At 41.1% G+C, this 24115-nt stretch overlaps 1 protein-coding gene across 2 annotated transcripts; it reads left to right on the forward strand.

Moving 5' to 3' along the window:
* Window positions 1-8005: 8005 nt before the first annotated feature.
* PPID (peptidylprolyl isomerase D) lies at window positions 8006-24021 on the forward strand. Of its 2 annotated transcripts, none has more exons than XM_074822936.1 (10): window positions 8006-8164; window positions 10106-10246; window positions 10700-10806; window positions 15246-15434; window positions 16231-16353; window positions 17973-18079; window positions 20668-20809; window positions 23046-23132; window positions 23213-23255; window positions 23797-24021. In XM_074822936.1, exons 1-10 carry the CDS (start codon window positions 8080-8082, stop codon window positions 23883-23885), a joined length of 1113 nt encoding a protein of 370 aa, XP_074679037.1. In that variant the 5' UTR covers window positions 8006-8079; the 3' UTR covers window positions 23886-24021. The 2 variants fall into 2 exon arrangements, with proteins under 2 accessions (XP_074679037.1, XP_074679038.1); XM_074822937.1 differs by lacking the exon at window positions 8006-8164 and adding an exon at window positions 8673-9167.
* Window positions 24022-24115: the final 94 nt, after the last annotated feature.

The raw sequence follows: 24115 nt of genomic DNA on the forward strand, positions 1-24115 counted from the left end.
ACAGCTGCCCGCCCGCCCGCTGCCCGCCGGACGGGGCACGGCACGGCACGGCACGGCGCGACGGGGACGCGAACGCGCCGCGCCCCTCCGGCGCTCCCCATTGGCTGCGCGGCGCTCCCTGCCCCGCCCCCAGCACGTGGTAAGGCGCCGGGGCAGGCTGAAAGGACCAAGGGCCCTGCCCCGCGCTGGGCGGTGGCAGCGGGTGACGGCGGCGGGGGGCGGCGCAGAGAGGGGCGGGGGCCTCCGCGTGCGCCGGGGTGGCCGGGTGGGCCTGTGCGCGCCGGCGGGTACGCACAGGTACGGGTGTTTGTGCACATGTATCGCCCGTGTGTTATCTAGCCGTAGCAATAAGCATGCGCATATACATATATTTATAAGGTATAATTTACAATAGGTTTCTCTATGTAGGTGTGCACACACATACACGTGTACATGTGCGTCCCCTGCATATCACACATGTCAACCACGTACCTGTGATTTACAGCAACGTTTTCGTGCGCTGGAGCAAGCGCAAACAAAGCGACCGCCTGCGTTGGACGGGGCCATTCCCCCGTCCGGTTGACAGCAAAGCACCGGGGACGCGGCCACTCCAGCCTCCCCTCCTCCCTCATGCCAGACAAAAATCTGTGGGGTTTTTGGGAAGCTCACGAGGGACGCGCATTTTTTGCTCCACACACAAATTCCAGTCACCTGTCCGGGAAAGTTTTAATCTGATTTTTTTTTTCTAGTCATGGTCTCTGTAACGGAGAGACCCCAGGCATAAAATTGTAGAAGTACTGCAATTCCCTTTGAGAATCTGACCTTTGACTTCAGTCTTTGACCAGGCAAGCAAGAACATTTTTTGCAGGAAGGTACCTCTGCTGTGATGGTACCTATTTTCACTCATTTCTCTTTAACTGATCTATTTCATTCACAAAATCATTAGATAATGCTACAGTATTTGGGGGTCACTTGGAGCTTTATGTTTGTTTGTTTAATTTGGGGGAAAGGGCTGTTTGTATGGTTTTGCCTACCAGCAGGATGACACCACCATGCACCCGCCAAGAGAACACAATTGCAAATGCTCCTTTTTAACTGGCTAGGTAGCAAGCAGAATCACAATAGCGTCCTGCTCTTTTCACGAAATTGGAGATGGGACACAGCGAATGGTGATCATTGCAATAGTTGTGATGGATCATTACAATAGTTGACTGCAAACTCAACATCCAGTAGTGGCAGAAGAGGTGGAGGACATGCTGGTGCTTTGGAGCCAGTCATTCAGTGTCTGGAGAAGCTGCTTTCTCTTTAAAATAAAAAGCAAGAGGTGACTCTCTACTGGCCTGATAATCTGATCAGCTGCTCCCTCTGTAATGCCAGACTGAATCTTGTAATGCTCGGCTGACCCTGTCTGGAGGTCCGTTCTCAGAAGGGATCACCATTTTGAAGGCTCTCAACCACTTCATCTATGAGACTGAATACCCAACATAAATCTTTCAGCCTGGATGATCTTACCGCTTTTGATTCTTCACTTCCACCATCCTCACCAAATGCCCCCAGTCATAAAGGTGAATCCACTCAACGAAAGCTGAAGGACAGAAAAGCGAGGGTACAGTGATGATAGTACACTGAAAGGGAAGTGAATAGCAGGGTGTGGCTGGACAAGATGAAAGATGTCATGGTTGACATAGTAATCAATGCTAATGAGAATCTAGTCACCCAGCTCCAGAAATAAGCACCGGACTGTATTTCTTAAAGAACAGTCTTGAGAAACTTAAAGTTGCAAACACCATGGCTGCCACTCTGTGGTACATCTGTGTTAGCAAGTAGTGCTGACCAGTGGGGGCAGAATCGTAGACTAAACCAGTTGTCTTACAGAGCCTGACATCCACATCACGAGCATTTTACAGGGTTTTATTTTGGACTAGTTGTAATCTGGTCCTGACAGCAGACTGAGTGTCAGTGGTTGGAACACACTGAATGTGTGTCTGAAAAACATCTGGTTTAGTTTCATCTGAAAACGATCCACTTCTTATGCCCAGATGCCACTCCAAAATGTGAAGCAAGACAAAGTCATTGAGGACCACTGGGATACCGACTTCAAAAATGCTCTTCTGATCTGAGCAAAAATGGCAGTGTAAATGCACCCTACACATTGGCTGATGATCAGTGCAAAATTAGTTCTCAGTATTTTCTGTTAATGTGTGTGACAGTCACTATGGTCTAAAATTGATAACAAACCATTAATACACTAGTGTTCTGAAGGTTATTTGTGAAAAAAATAATGGGGAAAGCACAGCAGAATCAGCAAAGGACTACAATATAACTTTCACAGTCAGTACGTACCCCAAACAGAGTTTGGCTGTAAAGAACACCTGGCAAAGCAGACCCAGTGATTTTTCACTAACCGATGAGTGCAAAATATGAGCAGATGTAGAGAAAAAAGCCATACCATCTGTCAAGCAAAGACCATTTACAGCAAGACAGTGTGTCTACAGTCCTCACTCTTCTAGGAAATATAGGAAATAAAAACATGGCATATGAGAAGTAAAACCTTATTCGTAATATTCTGACTAAGGGTCAGACTCTTTACATGCAGAGAAAGACAATGTAATTGATGAAACTTCAGTCAGAAAAGGAGCCAGATTCTTAATGTAGAAATAGATGGGACTTTGTCAGAAAGTTGTCAATATGTAAAAAGGATCATTCAAATCCTGGAATAGCTGAATGCTTGGATAAGTATTTCTGTGTTTCATAGAGCATAAATCTCTCTGAAGATTCTCTCCCGAGAATGTAGGAACTAGGTTTTATAGCCAGGACAGGCTGGGTTAAAAGCCAAGTCTCCTAGGTCACACTTTGCCTACCTGTCACTTAGACGTGGATGACACTTTGTGTTCCATTACAGCTGTTTCCCTTCCACTCCACTCAGCCCTGAATACACAAGTCCAAAATGCTCCTAAACCTCTGTTGTCAGAACTAGGCTTTGGAGGAACCACAAAAAAAAGACAGAGGCCAGAAGAGGTAAATTCTGAAAATTTAACAAAAAGTTTGTTAATCCTGGATGCTCGTTAATGACTTACTGCTTAGTGTGGTGATGCATGCTGTATATGTTACATGAATACAGATAAGTCTTGCTACACTGTTCAATGCATCAGCAATATTTTTGGTTCTGTAAAATAAATAAAATCTGATTTTTATAGCCACTTCAAACATGCCAAGTAAAATGTGATATCAAGAAATGTCTAGAATTATTCTCTCTATATATTATTATTACTATTCAGCACAGTAAGTCTAAACTACTCTCCCCAGAGAATTTTAAAACCTATTCTAGCATCTATTCCACTTTGCAAGCAGGGACAGAAACCAACAGAAACAGAGCGCTTGGGATTGCAGCCCCCTGCAAACCAGCTTACTCATCCTTCATTGAACGGAGCGTTACATAACTTGTGCTGTTGCTGCAGCAACTTTTCCCAGCCCCGGAACAGTGCCACAAAGGTGCTGCCTTAATATAGATAAGCAGTTTCACTCTCTTTTTACATAGAAGAAACAGTCAGTCAAAAACGAAAGACAGTTTAAAGGGAAATATTAATTTAATTGCTTCAAAATTACTGGGAAATATTATGTATGTAATGAAACAATTAATTTTCAACAGTCTTTGGTGTTAAAAACAGGGAGGCCAGATAAGGGATGTCTTCTTTTAATCACCACAATATAAAGTAATATGGTGAGAATTGATTGTGTGAAGGTAACAGGTATTCACAATCCTCTGAAATCACTACCGTTACTTATGTATCTTGTCAAACTTCCTAAAGCAAAGGTACACTACTTTTTCCTCCAGAAGAGCCTGAAGATGTACAAGATGTACATACCTGTGAATGTTCAAACACTTGTTTAGAACCTGGTTTGGTTCCCCTCTGCAGCAGAGTTGTTAGCACTGGTAGACTGTATTTCTAAGCCTCCTGCCCAGGACTCTGTCCAAAGCCTATCTGGAAATCCTCACGTGCCAGATTTTCAGTGGCAAAATCTGTCATGGGACTTACTATTTGCTGGTCGCCCTCTTGTCTTTAAATCCATGCTGATGTAGTTCACCTTGGACTCCATCCTACCCACATCAGATGCAGACCAAAAAGGCTTTCTACATAATAAAGAATACAGGCATCATAATCGATACTTTAATACCTTCTGGTGATAACTATGATAGACAGCATTACACACTTACACGAAATTGCAGTAATATACAGGGCATACATCTGTATCAAAAGTGAGAGCAGGGATTTAGCAACAAAACCAACATCCCACATCAGCACTGTGACAACAGCTGCCAGCAGCTAGCTCACACTTTGGGCCTCTCCTTCTTGCAAGCCATGGCTTGTTATCAGGAGTCAGAGGCACTCTCTGCCATGCCTCCTCAGGTCCTGAGGTCCTAAATGCTACTCTGGTTATTTGCCTCTAAAACATGTTCTAAGCAGAGCTAAAATATATAGGTAAAAAGTCTGTTTATTTTTGCTTGGTTCTTAGCTAAACCATTTCTTTAGGGATCAGCTGTTATCTGAAAGTTAGCGATGAGTAAAATGCATAACTTTTCTTTCAATTTCTGTCATATTATGTCAGCTCTGTGTAGACAATTTTTTTTTTTAAAAACATCCTGAGACAAGAACATATGGTTCTTTCATTGTTTAACATTGCATTTTAATTCAGTTTAGAGGAATCTGCTCAGTATGAGTTTAATCTGGGACAGCTTTATGCAGAAAAAGACTTGGTGCAGATGGGAAACAATAAGCCCAACGATGAGAAAACAGATTTATTAATCTCTCTTCTGTCTCATGTCTCTCTCATGAAGGTGACATGCTTGATGTGCCAGGTCACATGGGAATAGCACATGATGCACCCTGTGTGTCACATGGCACAGGAAAGGCTGAGTGGCTGTTCTATTTCACAGCAAGCAGTGAAAGCATCCGTACCAAAAAATTATGTTATCAAAAAATTGCATATTGGAAGCTTCTTGGCAGCTGTTCTGAAAAGCTGGTGAGGTATGTGTTTCAGTCACTTGTCAGATGGATCCCATCAGTACTCCACTGGACCATATTCTGAAGCTACAATTCAGTCCAGTGAAAACCCCACAAACATATGATTACTCCTATACAAAACAAAATGGCTTTTGATATCCTTAGACAAGACAGTTCTGCGCTGAGCCAAAGCACTCACCTTGTGGTGGAATTAACATATTTAAGCTTCCATTTTCTTCATAGTGTCAAATACAGATTTAGAGGTGAAAAAAGAAGCAAGAAAATTAAGCAAAAGGCAAAAAATCCTAGTTTGAATGTGTACATATTTGACCACCTTACACAATCAGCAACAACTATAAATAATTATTTTACAGTTTATTCTTTCGTGAATGCTATCTGACAGGCTAGAATGATTATGAATAAATTTGCTTATTATGTCTTCCCTCAGAGTACATGCACTTTTCTATGCACTTATCAATGATAGCTTCTTTAGTCAGGGAGAGAAGAAGAGGTGAAAACAAAGATTTTATAACTGGCTGGACATATAAGATCCACATGCCTTTCTCTGATCTCTGAGTTAAGGTAGGCTGGAGTGTCATACGTGTATGATGTGCTTGATGTGCTTGGTGGAAGGGAGACCTGTACTTGAAGCCAATGGCTTCAAGTTTTTAGCACCCCCAGCACGTGTTTATCTAATGATAATAATCAAACTAATTTTACTGGGTAGCCAAAGCCGTATGTGCAGAAAAATAATTATCTGAATCAAAACATTTAACAGACAATTCAGTTATAGTGCCTATTTTCAATGTACTGCTTTACATGTATTTACTACGTAACTATTGGAAGTGTCTAAATATAAGAGAAACTTTGGTGATAGGAATTATTTTTAAATTACAAGCACAAAGCATTAGAGGATCACAAAGGCAATTTTACTGCTTGAAAACAGAGATTTTAGAACACTTTTTATAAACTAAGTCTGACATTGAAAGAGATTATATATCAGTTTAGTGTATGACTTAATATATTAATTTGAACATAAAATCAGTCAGTAAATTCTTGACAGAAGTCATACTATACTTGCTTTTTATAATCTGTCAATGGCTATAAATTAATATGTATAGTAATTATGCTACTGCAGTGCTTGGGAGATACTCATTCAGCTCACATATTTTCCAGAACCTCCTACTGACACTGAGAAGGTTGTTTAATTTCTCTCTTGTTCAGCTCACATCTTCAAATTAGCACAGGGATTGCCTCTTTCTTTGCCCCTTTAAAGTACCTTGCACATAGGGACTTCAGAGCAACTACTGTAATATGAATTACTAATCTAGAATCTAGACTATTCCAATTTGGCCAGGAAAAAAACTGCAGGGACTGCGTAACTCTGCTCCTGGAAGAATGAATCACTGCTTCTTCCTGAGAGGAAGCTGCCAACAGCTCTTGCGGGGGACACACACCAACAAAACACACTTTACTCTGATGTCTGCTAAAGAAATCTCCTCTAGACCGTACTCACTTGGCTAGCAACTGCCTCACTGAGATCACTTCTCCTACACCACTGCTCCTCACCTAGGCTAAGCGTAATGATAAAAACCTCAGCCTGTGACCATGGCCAGATGCCTGGCGCCTCACAGATGACTCAAAACTTTGGTGGCCTTTGACACTGTGGAGCATGCGAAATCCCTGACACAGCTGCATGACCTGGCTCGGAGCGAGAAATGCCTTAGCGTGGTTCCACTGATTCCTCACCAAGTGTTCCCAGATGGTAGCAGATGGTCTTTCCTTCTGTTAAGGGTTCCCAGATGCAATATGCAACAGCGCTCAGTGCCGATCACCCCTTCTATCCAACATCTGGTACAGAGGCTGTGGGAATGATCACGATGCAGTATATGAACTGCAGTGCTCTTAGTATCAGTGCTACTTTACCTTTTCTTTCAGTCTGGGAGTTACAACTGCCCTCTGACACGTCTAATATTGAGAACATACTGAAAAAGAGAGATGAAAACCAGCTTGATGAAGCTCAAATCCAAACATATAAAGATGATGTGAATTAAAGGAGAAAGCCTTCGGAGGATACAATGAATCAAAGAACGAATGCAGAAGCTTCTGGGATGGATTAGAGAAGTCCAAGGAACAGAGAGGCTCATTTTGATCAGCAGCATTCCTGAATGGATTGTAAGTTCGCAAAAGTCAGAGCCCCACACCTTTCTGCCCCTTCTGCTTTTGCCTCAACACATACCTTGCCTTCATGATGCCAGTGAGCACAGGATGTGGCTGTGTTGACCATTCATCTGCTTGGGAATCCTGCACCTTGAGGAGCCCTAACAGTTTGTTGATGGTACTCACATTCCTTGGTCAACAGAGTGGCTGAAAGAGATTGTTTGCCTTGGAGCAATTATTGTCACAGTCATGCTTTGGGAAGAAACACGTTTTGTTTTCTGGCCTTAAGAAGACTGGAGTTATTGGGTGTTCCTAAACATTTATGTGGCGTCACTTTTGCCAATTTGCCCGCTTTTTCATGGGCCACAGCTTTTCACAAAGCCTGCCTTTCCCTCAGAAAACATAAACCCAGGCAAAATCAAAGCTCTCTCTCCTTACCCGCCTTTCCAGGCCTTCTCTGTGGGTATCTATCCTCAAGAAAGAAACGCTTTTCCTTTGCACCTTCCCCTCCGCCGTCACGCCAGGCCGCTCAGCGGCGGGGCGCAGCGGCTCTCCTGCCCCGCGGCCGTTCACGGGGCACTGGCTCCGCCGTGCGGCACCCCGCGCTGCGCCACCGCCCGCGGACTTTCCGCCCGGCCGCCCGCGGCCCCGCCCGGCAGTGCGAGGCCGTGCCCTGGGCACCGGGGGCCGCCCGCGGCACCCCCGCCTCGCCAGCGCTGCCGGCCCAGGCGCCCAGCGCGGCCGCGCTCCCCCAGCGCCCCCCGACCGCCACGGCCCGCGCCGCCATTAGCTCGGGGCCAGGTCTCCTTCCCCGCGGCGGCCGCGGCCCGCCCGCCCCCGCCGGTGGGAGGAGCGGGGAAGCGGCCCCGACCCCGCGGCGGCCGGAATCGCGGGCGGCCGAGCAGGCGGAGCCACCGCGGCGGCGGGCAGCTGCGCTATGTCGCACCCGTCCCCTCTCGCCCGGCCCAGCAAGCCCTGCAACCCCCGCGCCTTCTTCGATGTGGACATCGGGGGCGAGCGAGGTGGGGAGGGGGCGGGAAGGGACCCTCGTGGCGGGGACCTGGGCGAGACCCGGCGCGGGGCGGGGGACGGACGGACGGGGCACCCCTGTGCGGAACGCGCGTGGCCGGGCCGGGCGGCGGGGAGCGGGGCGGGAGCGGCGCGGCTCATGCCCGGGCCCGGCCGCGGGGCGGAACGTTCTCGACGGAGCGGCAGCGCTGGGCTCCGGTGGCGGCGGGCCGGGCCGGGCGCTGTCCCCGCGGGCTGCGGGCGCACGCGCACCCGGCGCCGGGGAGGAGGAGGAATGCGGCCCCGCCGCGAACCGGCCTCCCGTGGGGCGGGAGGGGGCCTCCCCGCGGGGCCCCGCGCCCTCCCTCTGCGGCCTCCCCCCAGAACGAACAGGCCCGAGGAAAATGGAGAGGGAGGCAACATGGCAGCATCGGCGCCCAGCTGAGGGAAGCCCCCGTGGGTGATGCCGGGGAGCAGGTACACACACCGCCACCAGCGACCCCTGCGACACGCTCCCTCGGCGGCCGCGTCCTGCCGAGCGTGGCGGGCTGGCACAGGGCCCTGCGCCACGCGGGTCCCCGGCGGCCTGACGGTGGCGGCGGCCGCCGGCTCCTACACCCGTGCTACCACGTGCTGCCGCTGCGCCGAGCTCGGCCTCGGTCAGAGCGACCCGCGTGCCAGGCCGCGGCTCCTCGGCTTCAAGCCGCGGCCTCCCTCCCACCCGCCACGTCTTGGGGACGTGCGACAGCATGCCGTGCCGGGCCTCACCTGGCCGCTGCCCCGAGGCCGGCCTGGGCGGCGCCGGCAGCGCTGGCCTGCCGAGGTGAAAGCTCGGACCAGCTGATGGGCCATGGTGGTTCTCTTGGCATCGCCGGTGTTGCCAGCGGTCATTCGAAAATCTGGGCCAACGGTCAAAATGGAAATAAGAAAACAACAGCACGGAAGCTGGGGTAATACTTGAAAGTGTAGGTTTTCAGAATTTGCATGGGTGAAGATAGATGCTGCCTTTTTGTCAAGGTACTGCCTCATTTAATTATCCTGGTACTCAAAAGAGTAAAAGAAGAATATCTGTAAGATGATTTGCCTTTTATTGACTTTCAGTTGTCTAATTTGTTTTCATTCCTGTATTAATTAGAATTAGTATATTTACATTCAGCTTCCAGTAGAGTGAAGTTAATATTAACTAATTGGCTTGTGAGGCTGATGAGAAAACAGGAGCACATCAGCTGATGGCGGCTGCTAGGAGTGAGAAATAGCTCTCTGAGAAGCCAGTTTATGAAAAGATGAGCATTTGACACAGAATCCATTTATCGACTATTACAGGATCTGTTAGCTACTCCAGTTTCACTTCCTTCAGTTAAAACGTACATTTTTGGATTTAACAATTGCTTGTAGCGTCTGTAACTGTAAATAGCCATTATTCATATGCATGTTAAAAAGTACTGTATCTTAGTAAAATTGGGGTTTAAGACAACAAGGAGTAAGGTTGGTGTACATGTTTGACATAAGCTTTAAGATCACAAAAAAGTCTCCACAAGACAGTCTATTTTTGTTGTATCTATTTTTGATTAAGCTACATATGCATGTTAGAATAGACATAAGTATGCTTGTTAAAATACATAATTTGGCTTTAATATATGTGTGTGTGATTTCCCACACACATTTTTTTGGCAGAAAATGCGTTTGGCATTTTGGTAGTTTTTGGCAGAATCTGTCTTTATTCCCCCTAAATTGTTTTTGATAGTGGAATTCATTGTTGGTAATAAGCTTGCTAAAAACCTAACATAACTCTGCCAGCGATTGCCATGGAACAACCCCAAAATGTAAATTTAATAGTAATAGAAATAAAAATAATCAAGTCTGAAACATTTAATTTCCTTTGCACTTTGCTCAACACATCACCATGCCAAGGACAGGACTTAAAACTATGTCTCGTTCTCTCTTTGTCATTTCAGTTGGACGCATCGTCTTTGAATTATTTGCTGATGTTGTACCTAAAACTGCAGAAAATTTCCGTGCGTTATGTACAGGAGAGAAAGGAACAGGGCCTACCACTGGAAAACCTCTCCATTATAAAGGATGTCCTTTCCACAGAAGTAAGTTCTATGAAAGTCTGTTTTCCTTGGTAGCAGAAGTCCTCCATTATCAGTATTTGAGCACTTGTTTAAGAAATAACTTGACTGAAAGTAAGTTTTTGACTTTTTGATCCTCCTAATGACTAGATGTTCTTACCATGCATTGACAATAGTAAATTATAAATTTACTAGTAAGTTAGTAATAGTAAAACTAGTTTACTATGAGTTGTGAATAGATTGAAATGGATTTCAGGTAAAGGATTAAATATGAAGTGATGTCCACTTAACTGACACGGAGTACTTGGGGGACACTTGATAAATAAAAGGTGGGTTTTGGTTTTATTTAGGTGCAGGTGCTGGTGACAGGGATTGCTCTTCATCTCTGAATTGTTTTTCTTTGTGCCTTTCCTGAATTATTTTTCTTTGTGCCTTTCCTGCCTTGCTGCTGTATCTTATAGTTATTTTCTTTTACAGTTATTAAGCAATTTATGGTCCAGGGTGGAGATTTCTCAAACCAAAATGGCACAGGTGGAGAAAGTATATATGGTGAAAAATTTGAAGATGAGAACTTCCATTATAAGGTACTCTATTGAAACTACTAATTTTATTCAGTTTTTGACGTTTCAGTGATTTTTATTTTTCTTCAAGTTCAGAATTAGCGCTCTTTAGTCCAAGGTTAACGTATTTTTAAGCAGTGGAAAGGATGCAGCAAAAAGCCCCAAACTAGTTTGTCCTTAAAGTCTTTGTTAAATACAGAATAAATACATGTATGAATACATACAAAATGAGGTCAACCTCATTAACACAAAGACAACCGTAGTTTACATTTTCTTCTTCATTTCACCATCAGAAATTAATTTGAAACAATATTTTAGTTCTCATCAAATTAGGGATATTATTTTAAAAGAGTGGAAAATGTTGTCAGTCAAGCATATACAGCATGTTAGCATTAAATGGATTTTGTGCTTTTTTTTCCATATACTACTAACATTCATAAGATCAGATGTGAGAAATACCTTTCTTAAGAAGTGGGGAATCCATGGTAGATTGTAGTAGACTTAATCCAAAGGAAAATTTAAAAGCAAGCATTTGCCCCACTACAGTTATTTTCAGAGAAATGAGAAGTAAAAGGCTGTTTACAAATGGCTTTTTTTTCACCCAGAATGTTGGGAAAATGTGATGTGAACAAAGCAAGTTTTTGCTTTGTTATGCAAAGGTCTTGATCTGAGTATGTCATTTTAAGAGATGCTGGCTTTGATGGCAGAAATTCCTACCCCTCCCATTAGTTATTCCCATTCCTGCATCAGAGCTCACTGTTTCATTACTAGCAACCATTAGTGTAGTCCCACAAGGAGATTTGTCAGCCCAGATTCCGGAAGCTCGGAGGGAGCTATGCTGCGAGAGTACAAAATTCTAAAACTGGCTTTGTCCTTGAAATTCACATCTCATGACACCAGGAAGACTGCAGGTGCAATACATACCAAGTACGATTTTTGAACAACAGTTTTCTCAGGATGTGTCCTGTATCTTGTTTCTTTTGCAAAGGCATAACCTTCAAAATGTTCATTACCGTTCTTCAGGCTTCTCTTTGTCATCAAAATCAAATGCACTTGATGCCTCCAGGGTCTGTCTTTTGACATAAGAGTGACTTCTTTTTTATGCTTTTGAAGAAGAAATGTTTGCCTTCTGTATTTTTAAATCTTTTTTTGTGTTTAAAGCATTTTAGTGCTACCTTTCTTTAAAAATGGGTATTCCAGAAAGGGAGGAAGACTGCTTTTCACCATACTGTACAGCCGGTCTGGGTACCTTAAGATTTGAAGATCTCCAAATTTAAGTATTACCTCTACGCTGTGACTTACATTTTTTGGCTAGCAGACTTAGCTATTCTGGAGAAAAGTGGCAACCATAATAATTGTTCTGAGTGCTCATCTGTGTTCTCAAAGGGCTGTGTGGCTGGAAAAAATCCCCTGTGCTTGAACTATCAGTAAGTGCATCTTGAACCTGGGTGGGAGTACTACTTGGAAACAACATGTTCTGCAAGTACCCCTTACAACAGCCAGCACACCCGCTGCTGTAGGTGTGACAATTCTCAGCACTGGCGTTAACTGTTTTCATATTGTGTTATTATGTGATAGCATATGAATGACTCCTCAACAACACTGACTAAAAAACTTACTGGCATTGTTGTCCCATGGTTAAAATAAAACCCTGACTGCAATTGTGCTTGTTCCAAATAGTATTTTAGGAAAAGAAAATACGACAATCCTCCATTAATCAGGCATCAAAGTCCATTACCAGTTCGGAGCAATAGCTGTAAATGTAGCTCCAGCATTCATCATAGAGTTAATTACAGTTGTGAGAGTTGTTCTCTGAAGTCTGACACTTGCTATGGTGGTGCCCAAAGCACTGCTACTTAAAGTTACTCTTCTGTGTTGCCTTTGTCACAGGATCTCTAGCTCCCTGAAGAAGGAGACTTTGTGTCAGTTACTTTTTTGGTACTGTCAAGTGAGATCTGGAGGTAATTATGAATGGAATGGAAATGATCCCCATTTCTCTACTTCTCTGACTGCTCAGCTATAACAAAAGTTGTCAATGTGCCAGGCAGGAGTTGAACTCACTTGGATCTTGTGCAGTCTGGGAGGTCAATTCCTATCATCTGTTGGCCAATTATGTTAGGATTTTAGTAGGACTTAAATGCCCTCTACCACATAGAAATTCACTGGATCTTGCACTTAATTTAGCAGTCCTGCAGACTGACCTCAAACCACTGTCCTGGACAACAATGACTTGCTTCTGTTGACACTTGAGGGCACTGGAGATACCTGTTCTGTTTGTTCTTGTGTTGTTTGTATGGTTTCCTCTAAATAGCAATAAACTGCAAAACCTTGTCAGTAGTCAGCTTACCATGTCAGATCAATCCCACTAGGCTTTTTTTGGTGTCACTTCTTCAGCTAATGGCAGTGCTGTTGTAGAACACCCAACTCGCACAGTCCCCAAGTAGTGTTGTTACCATGGCATAGTTTTGCAAGCCTTGAATCTGTCAGAGGATGTGATTTTCTCCAGACTTTTAAACTTGCTTTATAAGCTTACAAAATGACAAGCAGAAACTGTCATGGGAATGACACTCTAGCTATCTGCAGTGTTTTTCAAAACACTCATTGCAAGAAAATGCATGAGTGACAACAGTTTTGTTTATAAATAGGGACTCTGATCATGGGACTAACGCTGAGACTTGGTCCCAAACAAAATGGGGTCACACGTAAGTGTGAAGATTGGAGCTGCCAGACTGCTGACCATAACTTTCCAACTTGTTCTCCAAATCTTTACAGACAAAAGGTAAACGTGTGGGTGTAAGGCAACACCAGAGCTTATTGTTACTTGGCTCTTTGTTTATAAACCATTGCTGTCTAGCATTAGTTTTAATTGAAAAAAAAAATTAAGATTTACAGGTCTTATTCAGCCTCTTGGGCAGTGAATCAGTGACCAGCCTCAAAATATTTGCAAAGGGGGACCCTTCTGAGTAACTTGTTTGCCAGCACCTACAACGCAAAATGTCAGGTGTTTGTTTTTGAGACTGCATTCCTGCAGGCTTGCTAGCAGATGCCTTTTCTTGCTGTGGAACACAGGCTTCCTCTCTGTCATTTGCTGTCTCTGATTCCCAGGATGAGTTTCAACATTAGAAGAGACAAAGCCAAGGTTATTCCAGTAGCTTTCTCTTGGCTAGGTGCAATTCTAGCTCTCAGCTGTACCACCTTTTCCCAGAGTTCCTGACCCAAATCCTGGTTGAAAAATTCAGACTCATTGTGCCATATGACTGGATGAACACCTCAGGCAAGGAGTTCTCCCTACCACCATGGAAATCCAAACACTGTGTGGGGAAACAGATTTCAAAACAACAGGTTCTTTGAAGTGGTAGAAACTATAGGGACAAACCAGATGCTTAAATATAGCTGTCCCAGGCTGTTGTTTCAAACTAATCCACCTCTCGTCGAGCTCTGAGCTCTACTTCACAGCAATTTCTGCTCCTGTCTCTTCTGTGCTGTCATACTTCTTTATTTTTTTCCTCCCCTCCTCCCCACAGTATCAAGTTTCTTAGGGTACCACAGCTTGCATGCTTCAGGCATGTACCAGTGTCTTGGTATAACCTACTCGCTTGCATTAAACAGAGTTCCTTGCACTTAATATCAAGATCAACCTGAAGAGAATAATATCTTAATGGCTGCATCATGCCAGTTTAACAACAAGAGATTCATAACACATATGAAAAGTACATTTTTGCAGTGAAAGTGAAACAATCTGTGTGATGGAGCAAGACAATTCTTATTTCAAAGAAGGAAAAAGTATTTAGAGGAAACAAGATAAACAGTATCTTCTCATGTTTGGCTGTTTAATAAATTTTTCTTAGTTTGTGGCCTGGTAGCATGAGTGAAAATAATTAGATGGTTAAAAATCCCAACAGAATAAAAACTGTCTCTCTAGGAAAGTGAAAGCATTAAAAAACCCCACCAACCTTTTAAGTAATAAAGACCACAGTTCCCTAAAACCCACAGTTCTACAACATACTTTGTGTGAGTAGTCCTTATAAAATGAACAATACATACCCATCTTGACAGTGTAACATTAAAGTTGGTTTAAGTGGTATTTAGCTTTGTTTCTTGAGGCCAGTGGTCTTGAATAATCCAGGGAGGAACTTCACATGTCTCTCAGGTGATCTGTCTGAAGTCAGAAGCTATGCAGGGGATTGAGCGTACAAGAAGCAGACAGGTGTTACAGCACGAAGTCACACATGTGGCTCTGCTTGCTAGACTGCTAGGTAGCAAGTGAAGATGCAGAGCTGGGCGTTTGCCCTCTTCAGTCATGACAGGTAAAATTAGTTGCCAACCGTACCTAACTGTCTGGTTTACCAAGTTATCATTATGGCTGTCCTGTATATATTAATAGCTTTCTGTATGGTTTTATAACCTATCTTTTATATGATGACTGTGATTTTTTTTTTTTTTTTTTTGTTCTCCCGATGCAGCATGATAAACCAGGGCTGCTGAGCATGGCAAATGCAGGACCTGGTACTAATGGCTCTCAGTTCTTTATTACAACGGTGCCTACTTCTCACCTGGATGGGAAGCATGTGGTGTTTGGCCAAGTGATCAAAGGAATGGGTGTAGTTAAAATACTAGAAAACGTTGAAGTAAAAGGAGAAAATCCGGCTAAGGTAAACAAAATCCAAAGCATTTAGGGAAGATGTTTATTCTTCCATTATATGATGTATATTAGTTTCTTCTAAATGCTTGGTGTAATGTTTAGAACTATTAAATGCTAGCCAGTTATTTTTACAAACAGTGTTAGTTTCCATTTTACTGTCCTTGTTAAGAGGCTTTTGTTCTTTTGCTGTAGATTTCCCCTGCACAAACAATTGATTTATTGTTCAACACAGTTGTGAGGGTGGAAGCCTTTAATCAGGGTGAAGGTAGAAATGCATAGCTAGAAGTGTAGGACGAGTGACGAAATTAAAAGGTGGAATTCACAACCCTATCTAAGCGATATGTAATTCTTGAAAATTTTCTGTCAGAAGTCGTTGTATTTCTGGAAAAGCAATCAGTATGTGGGCCATGTCAGTTTGTGGCTGTTTGAAAAATTAATACCTCTGTAACTTTAAAAGACTTGGCAGTTTAAGAAAGACCTGTCTTCTCTAATGTAGTAGAACTTCCATGTCTTGTGTTTTGCTGCAGCTCAGCTTGCTGCCAGTTCCTCTTCCAGCTTCTATGTGGAGCGTGGGTATGGTGTTCTTGGAATGCTGCTCCTCTGAATGCAACACTTTCTGTGTTAAAAGCCTTTTGAGGAGGATAGGCTAATGATCTATCTGATGGGTTTCTGAAATCAATGCACCCAAACAACAGATGAAAAAGCATTTTTACTGAATTTCAAAGAGCACTCAGTTGTTGTGGTTTTTTTTTTTTTTTTAAATTGTCTTAATAAGCAATACTGCTATTTACACTTTATTTTTTCAGTTGTGCGTTATTGCAGAATGTGGAGAGCTAAAGGAAGGAGATGATTGGGGAATTGTTCCCCAGGATGGATCTGGAGATGCTCATCCAGATTTTCCTGAAGATTCAGATATAGACTTGAAAGATGTAAGTATTTTTTCTTTTAAGGTATTTTACAGAATGCAAGACTTGTAGGTAATCTGAGTTACATGGTGTCTGTGATGATGTTCACTAAGCCTTTTTTCTTAAGAATCGATCAAGGTCCTGATTAAGTGGTGACAATCACTTTTAGGAAAGAGAATGCTGTGGGAGGAGATTGCTGTCTCTTTTTTTCAGTGCTAATTGCAGCTGATTTCTTCCCCAGTAACTAAAGCCACAATTACTTACAATTATTACACTTACTTTTTTCTGTTCTTCATTTCTTTTTACTTTTATTTGTGCTGTAGTGACAAATTGCGATTACTAGAACTCCATCCTGCAGATAACTCAGTGTTATACCTACACACTTTTTCTGTGCAACTTTTTAAATAACCACTCTTAAAATGATGTTCCCTCACTTACTAGAAATAATAAAGGATCAACCTTTTTAAAAGATTTGAGAAAGAGCTAGTCGTTCTCAATTCCCAGTAGCTGTTTGCTTTTCAGGTTGTTCAAACGGAAGGAAGACCTGTTGTTGAGAGTTAGTGAGGAGACAGGTGAAAGCAAGCAGCTCTTCTGCAGGTTTTTACTTATCATGAAAGTGAAATAGATAAACTGTGTAAATCAAACAATGATTTGTGAGAGGGAAAAGAAAGGGCACTGCGTGTGTAGATTCCAAATACAGAATTAGAAATAGAATAGTAAAAAACCATTACAGCTAGAAACCAGAAAGTCCTTGTATCTGGCTATTAAGAAACACTTCAACTTGTGAAAATGTTTTTGGATAGCATTTGCTGTGGTTCAGAGTTGGCAGGTGCCTGCCTCCTTTAACTTTAAACTTGTTCATATAAACCAACTACAGAAACCATGGTGACATTGGTCTCATGCTGTGATCTGGTTTTTTTCAAGGTTATTAATTCTAGTAGTGTAGAAGTGTAAACTGATAGTATTACAACTGGCAATATATACATTTGACAGAGCTTAAGACAACTGTGGTGTAGACAGCAGTAATTATAAACTGTTTACTGCCACTGGAAAAGTAACTTCACGCTTGAAATGTATGCCGTTCTGGAAATAGAAATGATGGATTTGATAAAGACAGACAGGTTCTTTTTCTTATTCCATAGATGTTTTAAGTGTTTTGAAAGAAGGAGAATTATGTTGATATGACTTCTAGTTTGAGAGCATGCAGAGTTCAGGTGACTAACACCGTTTTGAGAAGCACAAGACAAAATCTTGGGAATAAGGCGGTCTTGGTTGAATACTTTGATTGTTAGCATGTCTTCTTTTCCATGAATAATGGTCAACACCTTTATATATAGTTCTGCGTGGGTAGCAGCATTTAGGGGAAGGAGTTGAACTGCTATGTTGTCTCTGGTATTTTCTCACCCTTTACACTGTAGAAAACCCATTAGGAATTTCATATGTCAGACTATTGTGTTACATAAAGCAGAGAATATTATAGCACTGGTTTGAAGCTAGTATTTGTCTAAAGTTGGAATATTTTTATTCAGATTTTATAATCTTTGAAAGAGGATGGACATGGGATCCTACTGTTAAACATTAAATAATTCAAGACTTCTTTCATAGGTACATTCATACTTTATATTTTCCATCTATTTTATTAGGTTGACAAGATTGTGGCCATAGCAGAAGACATAAAGAATATAGGAAATACTTTCTTCAAATCGCAAAATTGGGCAGTGGCAGCTAAAAAGTATAGTAAAAGTTTACGGTAAGGCTATCATCATTCAATCAGGTAGTTCCTGTAACCAAAATTAATACTGCTATCAAGCAATGATATGTCCATTTAAAAAGTGCCTGTTGCTGTGCTCTTTTCTTCTCTTTTTTAAAAGAGGAGCCTCCTGAATCCAGAAAACATCTAATTGATTTTTAGCTACTTCTTCAAGTAGGTCTTCTACTCATTGCTAGGTAAGAGATATAGGCAGGAAGTATTGTTTAGAACTAACGAAATGCTTCTTTTTTAATATACTTGCTGTGCTGGTGCATAACTGGGAAGAAAAGCACAATAGTATACTGGGTAGTTAATGGACAGGAAAGGAGGGAGATACTTCTCCGATTTCTAAAAACCGGTAGGTTTAGGAAATTGCTAAATTCAAGAGAGAACACCCCCAAATGGGACCCGTATTAATTCATTATGATTTTTTCTGAGGCTCCATACCATCATCCTGACTCCATGTATAATTCAGACTTGCTTTCAAAATCACAGTCTTTCTGCTTTTATTTCCATACTGCTTGTTTCTTCTTCTCATGCTTTTTGCTTTATGAGTATGAGCTGCTTCTAAAAACCTTTTTTTTTATACTGATCTTTATCCCTACCTTCTTAATGATCACTGGTTAACTAGCAGTAACAAAGAAAAAGAATTCAGGCATATTTAATGCTTCAGCTGAGTTTTTAACTTTCAAACAAATGAGGTCTTTCTGAAAGATAAAAATGACTCCTTTAATTACAGATATTAAGCCAAGATGCTACATCTATGCCTGCCCTCAGAAAGCCCATCATAGACCAACAAAAACCCCGAAGTAAATAGGATTTCTATGTAAACCTTTTAGAAATCATACAGAAAAAAGGCTGGAATGGATCTTTAGGGACCTTTGTGTTGTGTCTGTCAGTTTCCTCTCCCTCCTTCTTAGGTAAATATCAGGTATAATTACACCATCCCTTACCATTAGCTGTCTTGCTCACTCTTAAGCACACCCAGCGAAGGCTCTTCCAGTTTGAGTAGACAGCTGCTACTTGGTGCTTATTTGTCCTTGTGGATGAAAATGATAGTAACTTTTCTAGACTAAACAAATCTGATCAATCCAGCTCTTCTCTATAGGTCATACTTTTGTGGACATGCCATGTTACTGTATCTTAAAATCTAATACTTTAGGTAGGACAGTGTACTTTAGCTGGCACTTTGCCAAAACTGATAGGACTAGAATAGTCTTGTTGGGGTATCTCCCATGTCTTCTGTACAGCTCGCCTAGTAAAATATCTGGCAATGCTGTTTTCCTTGTACTAACAGTAACCATTATAACTTTCTGTTCTTTTTCTTGTCTTATTGCTGCTTAACCAGTTTTAAAAAATGTATTTTATCTGCAAGAATTGACACTTTTTTTGTCAAAAAAGTATTACTTCCTATTGTCTCCCTTGATATTCATCTTAATAATTTCTTACTGAGTTGGAAGCTCTGATTTTATTTCCAGAATGGTTGCAGTCTTTCATGTTTTGGCATGATTTATAAATATTATAGGTATATTCTGTTTGGTTTGAACATAACACAGTTTTGTATTCTCACTCTCCTTAGCTTTTTATCCTTTTCTGTCTCTTCTGGTTCTCATCTTTTACATGATGCCCAGCGAGTGGAAAAATCACTGGGACTGTGTCTAATTTACTTTTTAAGTATTGCTTATTTCTGTGATCCAAAGTTGTGTACAAAGCATGCAACATTCAAAAGATAAGGCATGCAAAAATTGAACTTGCATAGGCACTGATCTCCAACGACTGCATTAATCATAGCATGCTTAAAATGTGAAGGTATGCAAATACATGCTTTTTATTTTTTAAATAAAAACCACAGAAGTGCTATCAAGTAGGCCATTAAAAGAGTTAGAACTTTTGTATTCACAACAGACCTTTGCCACTTGAAATAAAAAGCTGAAACCATTAGCACATTGTAAATTAAGAAGAATGAGATACAGTTTGCCTATGAAACAGAGAAGCAGTAAATGATGTGGCTTAGTCCTGATCCAGTGTCAGTTTTGAAGTTCAGGAAAAAAGTCATGAAGGAAGACAGTGGAAAGAAGGTGGAGTTACTAATGCTCATAAACCACCCTCCTTTACAAAGTATAAGTTAGCTTCAGATTTTAGCCATAAATGCCTAAACTAATTAAAATATTACTGAGGGAACTGAAGAAGAGATGAGGCTTTTCGTGAGCGTGGAAGGTGCAGTGGTGATGCTGACTTTTTGCCACTGATAAGCAACATGTTTTTTGAGAATAAACAGTCATTGAGATAAATTCTAATGGTTTCATGTCATCTAGAATAGTCCATTTGTCTAAGAAAAAGAATGCCATTAGTACAGTGGAGGACTAGGAGTTACAGGAGAACATTCATCAGTGAGTTCATCTTTTTTGTCAGGGTAGGTTTTATATATTTAGTTTAAAAAATAATTGTAGTAGTGGAATTGAAGCTGCTTTAAAAATACCAGCTTGGAGAGGCCAGTTCGCACATATCTGTGGAAAGATAGCTAAGGACAGAACAAGATGGAAGTTGCAAGACTAATACATGTTCTTTGTAAATCTGTTTTTCTGCAGGTATGTAGAAGCTTCTGAAACAGTGGCAGAGGAGACAGACAAACCAAAGTTAAAGACTGCTGCTTTGACCTGTGTTTTAAACATTGGCGCCTGTAAACTAAAACTGTCGGATTGGCAGGGAGCCATTGAAAGTTGTTCAGAGGTAAGGCTAATGTTTAGTATTTTGCTGAACAATTGGCCTATATAGAAAATGGAGACTGAAACTACAAAGCTTTTTAATGGGACTTCTGACAAGCTTATGATTTGAAAGTATACAAAGCAGAAGGCTGATTGTGAAGTTATTACTAACTTTCCAGTATGTGGTTTTTAAAAAAGATTTTGAAATTGAAATGACTCATTAGAAACAAACAAAAGAGGGCTGTTGCTTACTGCCAGAAAAAACACACACTGTCATTGTCAGTTTGGTTTGCAGAGCTAATTTTTATATTACAAAGAGTTAAGCTGTCTTTAGTGAAAGAGGAATACTTTTCTTGGGAAGGCTAGTACGAGCAAAACGTTTTACTTGCTTTTAGATTTGATGGTTTTGTATTTTATTAATTGAAGTGACTTTTCTAACTAAAGCCCTTTTGGGTAGGCTTCATGGTGAAATGAAACCAGTGAATAGGAAGAAAGAAAGAATAATAAATATGGAAATATTGAAAGATAACAGAATTACAGGAACAGTGACATAGACATACTGACAGAATTTAGTACATTTGAGGAAACTTTAAATAATTCAGTAAAACTCTGAAATTTTGAAGGAAACAGAGTAAGGAATGCTCTTATCTGTTAGCAGAGGATCCTGAGCAGCAGATCCTAGAGCTTCATGCCGAAAGCAGGAGTCTTGGCTAATCTGTGTGTGAGGGGTCTTTAGGGAGCTGGCTTGCTTTCTAGCCTGCTGATGGAAAACTTTCATAAACCTATGTTCAGAATGGACAAATGGGGAATGAGGAAAGAAAAAAAATAAGAAAACTGTGTAATGTGGTATCTGTCATTTAGAAAATGGTAAAAATTGAAACAGCATTTAAGTGTTACAGATAATCGTAATACTTGCCTTTGTGAAAAAAAACCCGCTGCTTCCTTTTTTTTTTAAGATTACAGAATTGTTACGTAAAGGTAACTCCATAGCTGTAATAGACTTCTGTAAGGTATTTAACATACATCTCATAACAAAGTGTTAAACAGTGCATCAGTATTTTAATCAGAACACCAGTTTCCTAAGATTAACTAGTAGAGTTCAAGGTAATTGTTAATGAGACACTTCCTCTTTTATGATTTCTTAAGGCCAAAAGTGATTTAAGTTAGCAATCTGTAATACACACATTATTTGCTGTAAATAAGGAATTACAAATGCCTGAACCTGTACTAACAAACCTTGCTTTAAGGTAAACACAGTGGCCGAGCTAAAACAAGGAATGCTACCTAAGTGTACAGACACCTAATTTTCTAATTCTTCATACAGAAGAGGCTCTAAGCTTTATAGGAGACAGATCGGGATGAGCGCCCAGAGTAATACTTGCTTTATATTAACAGCCAATACTGAAGCGATTTAAAAAAATCTGGATGCATCACCTAATGTCTATAATCCTAATTAATGATTTAAAGTTTATGAATTTATTAAGCCACATATACATGCAAAGAAGTTTTCTCTAATCAGTAAGAAACTATATTCTTTAAAATAATTCAAAAAAAGACATGCTATAGAACTATCTGCAGGAAAGTTCTATAGTGTGTGCTTCACAGGCAAGAAAACAAAACAGCTAGCTGGCCAAATTAACCGAGGTGTTTTGAAAAAAGAATTAATCAAATAGTGGAACAATATCTTTGCCCCACCACTGTATTTCCTATTTTGATATTGTCATATTAGAGCTGGCATATGCATGTTAGTGAAACCATTCAGCTCAAAAAAGGCGTAATGACTGGAACTTGGCAAGGTTCCTGAAGCATGAGATGGATTGCTTGTATGTATCTTTCTAGCCTACAAAGCTTTACAGGAAATCTGTGTTTTCTTTATGACACCATTTATGGGTTTTTTTGGTGTGAAGTAAGGAGCTGGAATATAGAAAGTCGTACCGTGAGACTCAAGGTTAGGGTAATTTTAACTGCAGCAACACCTTTGCCTTGACAGAGACAGACACACACACACAGAGGTTCCATTTTATCCTCACATAGGCTGGTCTTTCACAGAAGACCACTTCTGGTGCAACAGTATTAAAACTGATTAGCTAGCTATTCAGTGTGCTACATTATAGCCTTCCTTTTTACACAGTTAATGTTTTGACAGCTTACCCTCAAACCAACTGGGGAGATTGTCTGCTGGTGTGAACTGTACCATTTGTGGAGATGGGAGGCTGTGAAGTATATGAAATGTTAATGTGACAATTTTATTAAATTTACAGGCTCTTAAAATAGATCCAGCAAATACTAAAGCTCTCTACAGACGGGCTCAAGGATGGCAGGGAATAAAAGATCTCGATCAGGCATTGGTAATGAACACAGTATTTAATTTTTTTTTAAATCTAAAAATTTAATCAGAACATTAATTTATATTTCTCTTTTATTTAAGGCTGATCTTAAAAAGGCTCATGAAATAGCCCCTGAAGACAAAGGTAAAAATCAAGTTGTCTATAAATTCTTTACATTCTTAAAGAAAAGTAACCGGGGTAGTATTTACTAGGAAATCACACCAGTGTGATGCCTAAAATGCTAGCTTCTAACAGCTTAAACACTGATATATTGAGCCTGTAGTCCACCGAGGTGGAAAGTCTGTTTTTATACAGCAGTGATGCTTCTGTTGCGCTGGGAAACGTGCTTATGTAGGTCAAGAGCATGCCTCTATGTCATAGGGGTCTTACTAACTTTCTTATTTTCTTAGTCTGATTGGATAAGATTTTTAGCTCATAAATTCTGTGTTGGCACCAATACTGTGCTTGCTACACCCTCCTCTATCTGGTTACCTTACCAGGTGAAACAAAGTAAGGGACAAGGGGTTTTTTGCTGCTAGTATCTGACCTAATAGAAGATTAAATGCAGTTCTATTACCCATGTTATTTCATTTAAGTTGCAGCAGTGTGATCTGGTCGTGACATATTAGGAGACCTAATGTAAAGAGATTACTATAACTGTATCATGGATTTTCTTTTTAAGCAGCTATCCAGACAGAAACACTCAGAATCAAGCAGAAGATAAAAGCCCAAAAGGAGAAAGAGAAGGCAGCTTATGCTAAAATGTTTGCTTGATTTTTTTTTTCTAAACTTAAATCTATGCACTAACTCATGCAAAAGGATAAACGGAGCTGCTTGTTTCATTTGCCCTTTACTGCAGTTTTCCGTGTTTACAACTCAGAAGTCTAATAATAAAGACAAATTGTTCAAAGGTGGAGTTGTTTTCTTTTTTTTAAGCTGTAGTAACTTGTGTTTTGCAACTTGAATGTGTTCCTAACGTGTAAATCAGTAGTGGTTGTGTTTTT

The sequence above is a fragment of the Strix aluco genome, chromosome 4, assembly GCF_031877795.1.
Source record: "Strix aluco isolate bStrAlu1 chromosome 4, bStrAlu1.hap1, whole genome shotgun sequence".
NCBI classification, from domain to species: domain Eukaryota; kingdom Metazoa; phylum Chordata; class Aves; order Strigiformes; family Strigidae; genus Strix; species Strix aluco.

What these genes read in the sequence shown, in the direction of transcription:
- PPID (XM_074822936.1), top strand. Translation starts at nt 8,080, where the DNA reads ATGTCGCACCCGTCCCCTCTCGCCCGGCCCAGCAAGCCCTGCAACCCC. An exon ending in GGACATCGGGGGCGAGCGAG is followed by an intron (nt 8,165 to 10,105) that starts GTGGGGAGGGGG and finishes TTGTCATTTCAG; the next exon opens with TTGGACGCATCGTCTTTGAA. An exon ending in AAGTATAGTAAAAGTTTACG is followed by an intron (nt 18,080 to 20,667) that starts GTAAGGCTATCA and finishes GTTTTTCTGCAG; the next exon opens with GTATGTAGAAGCTTCTGAAA.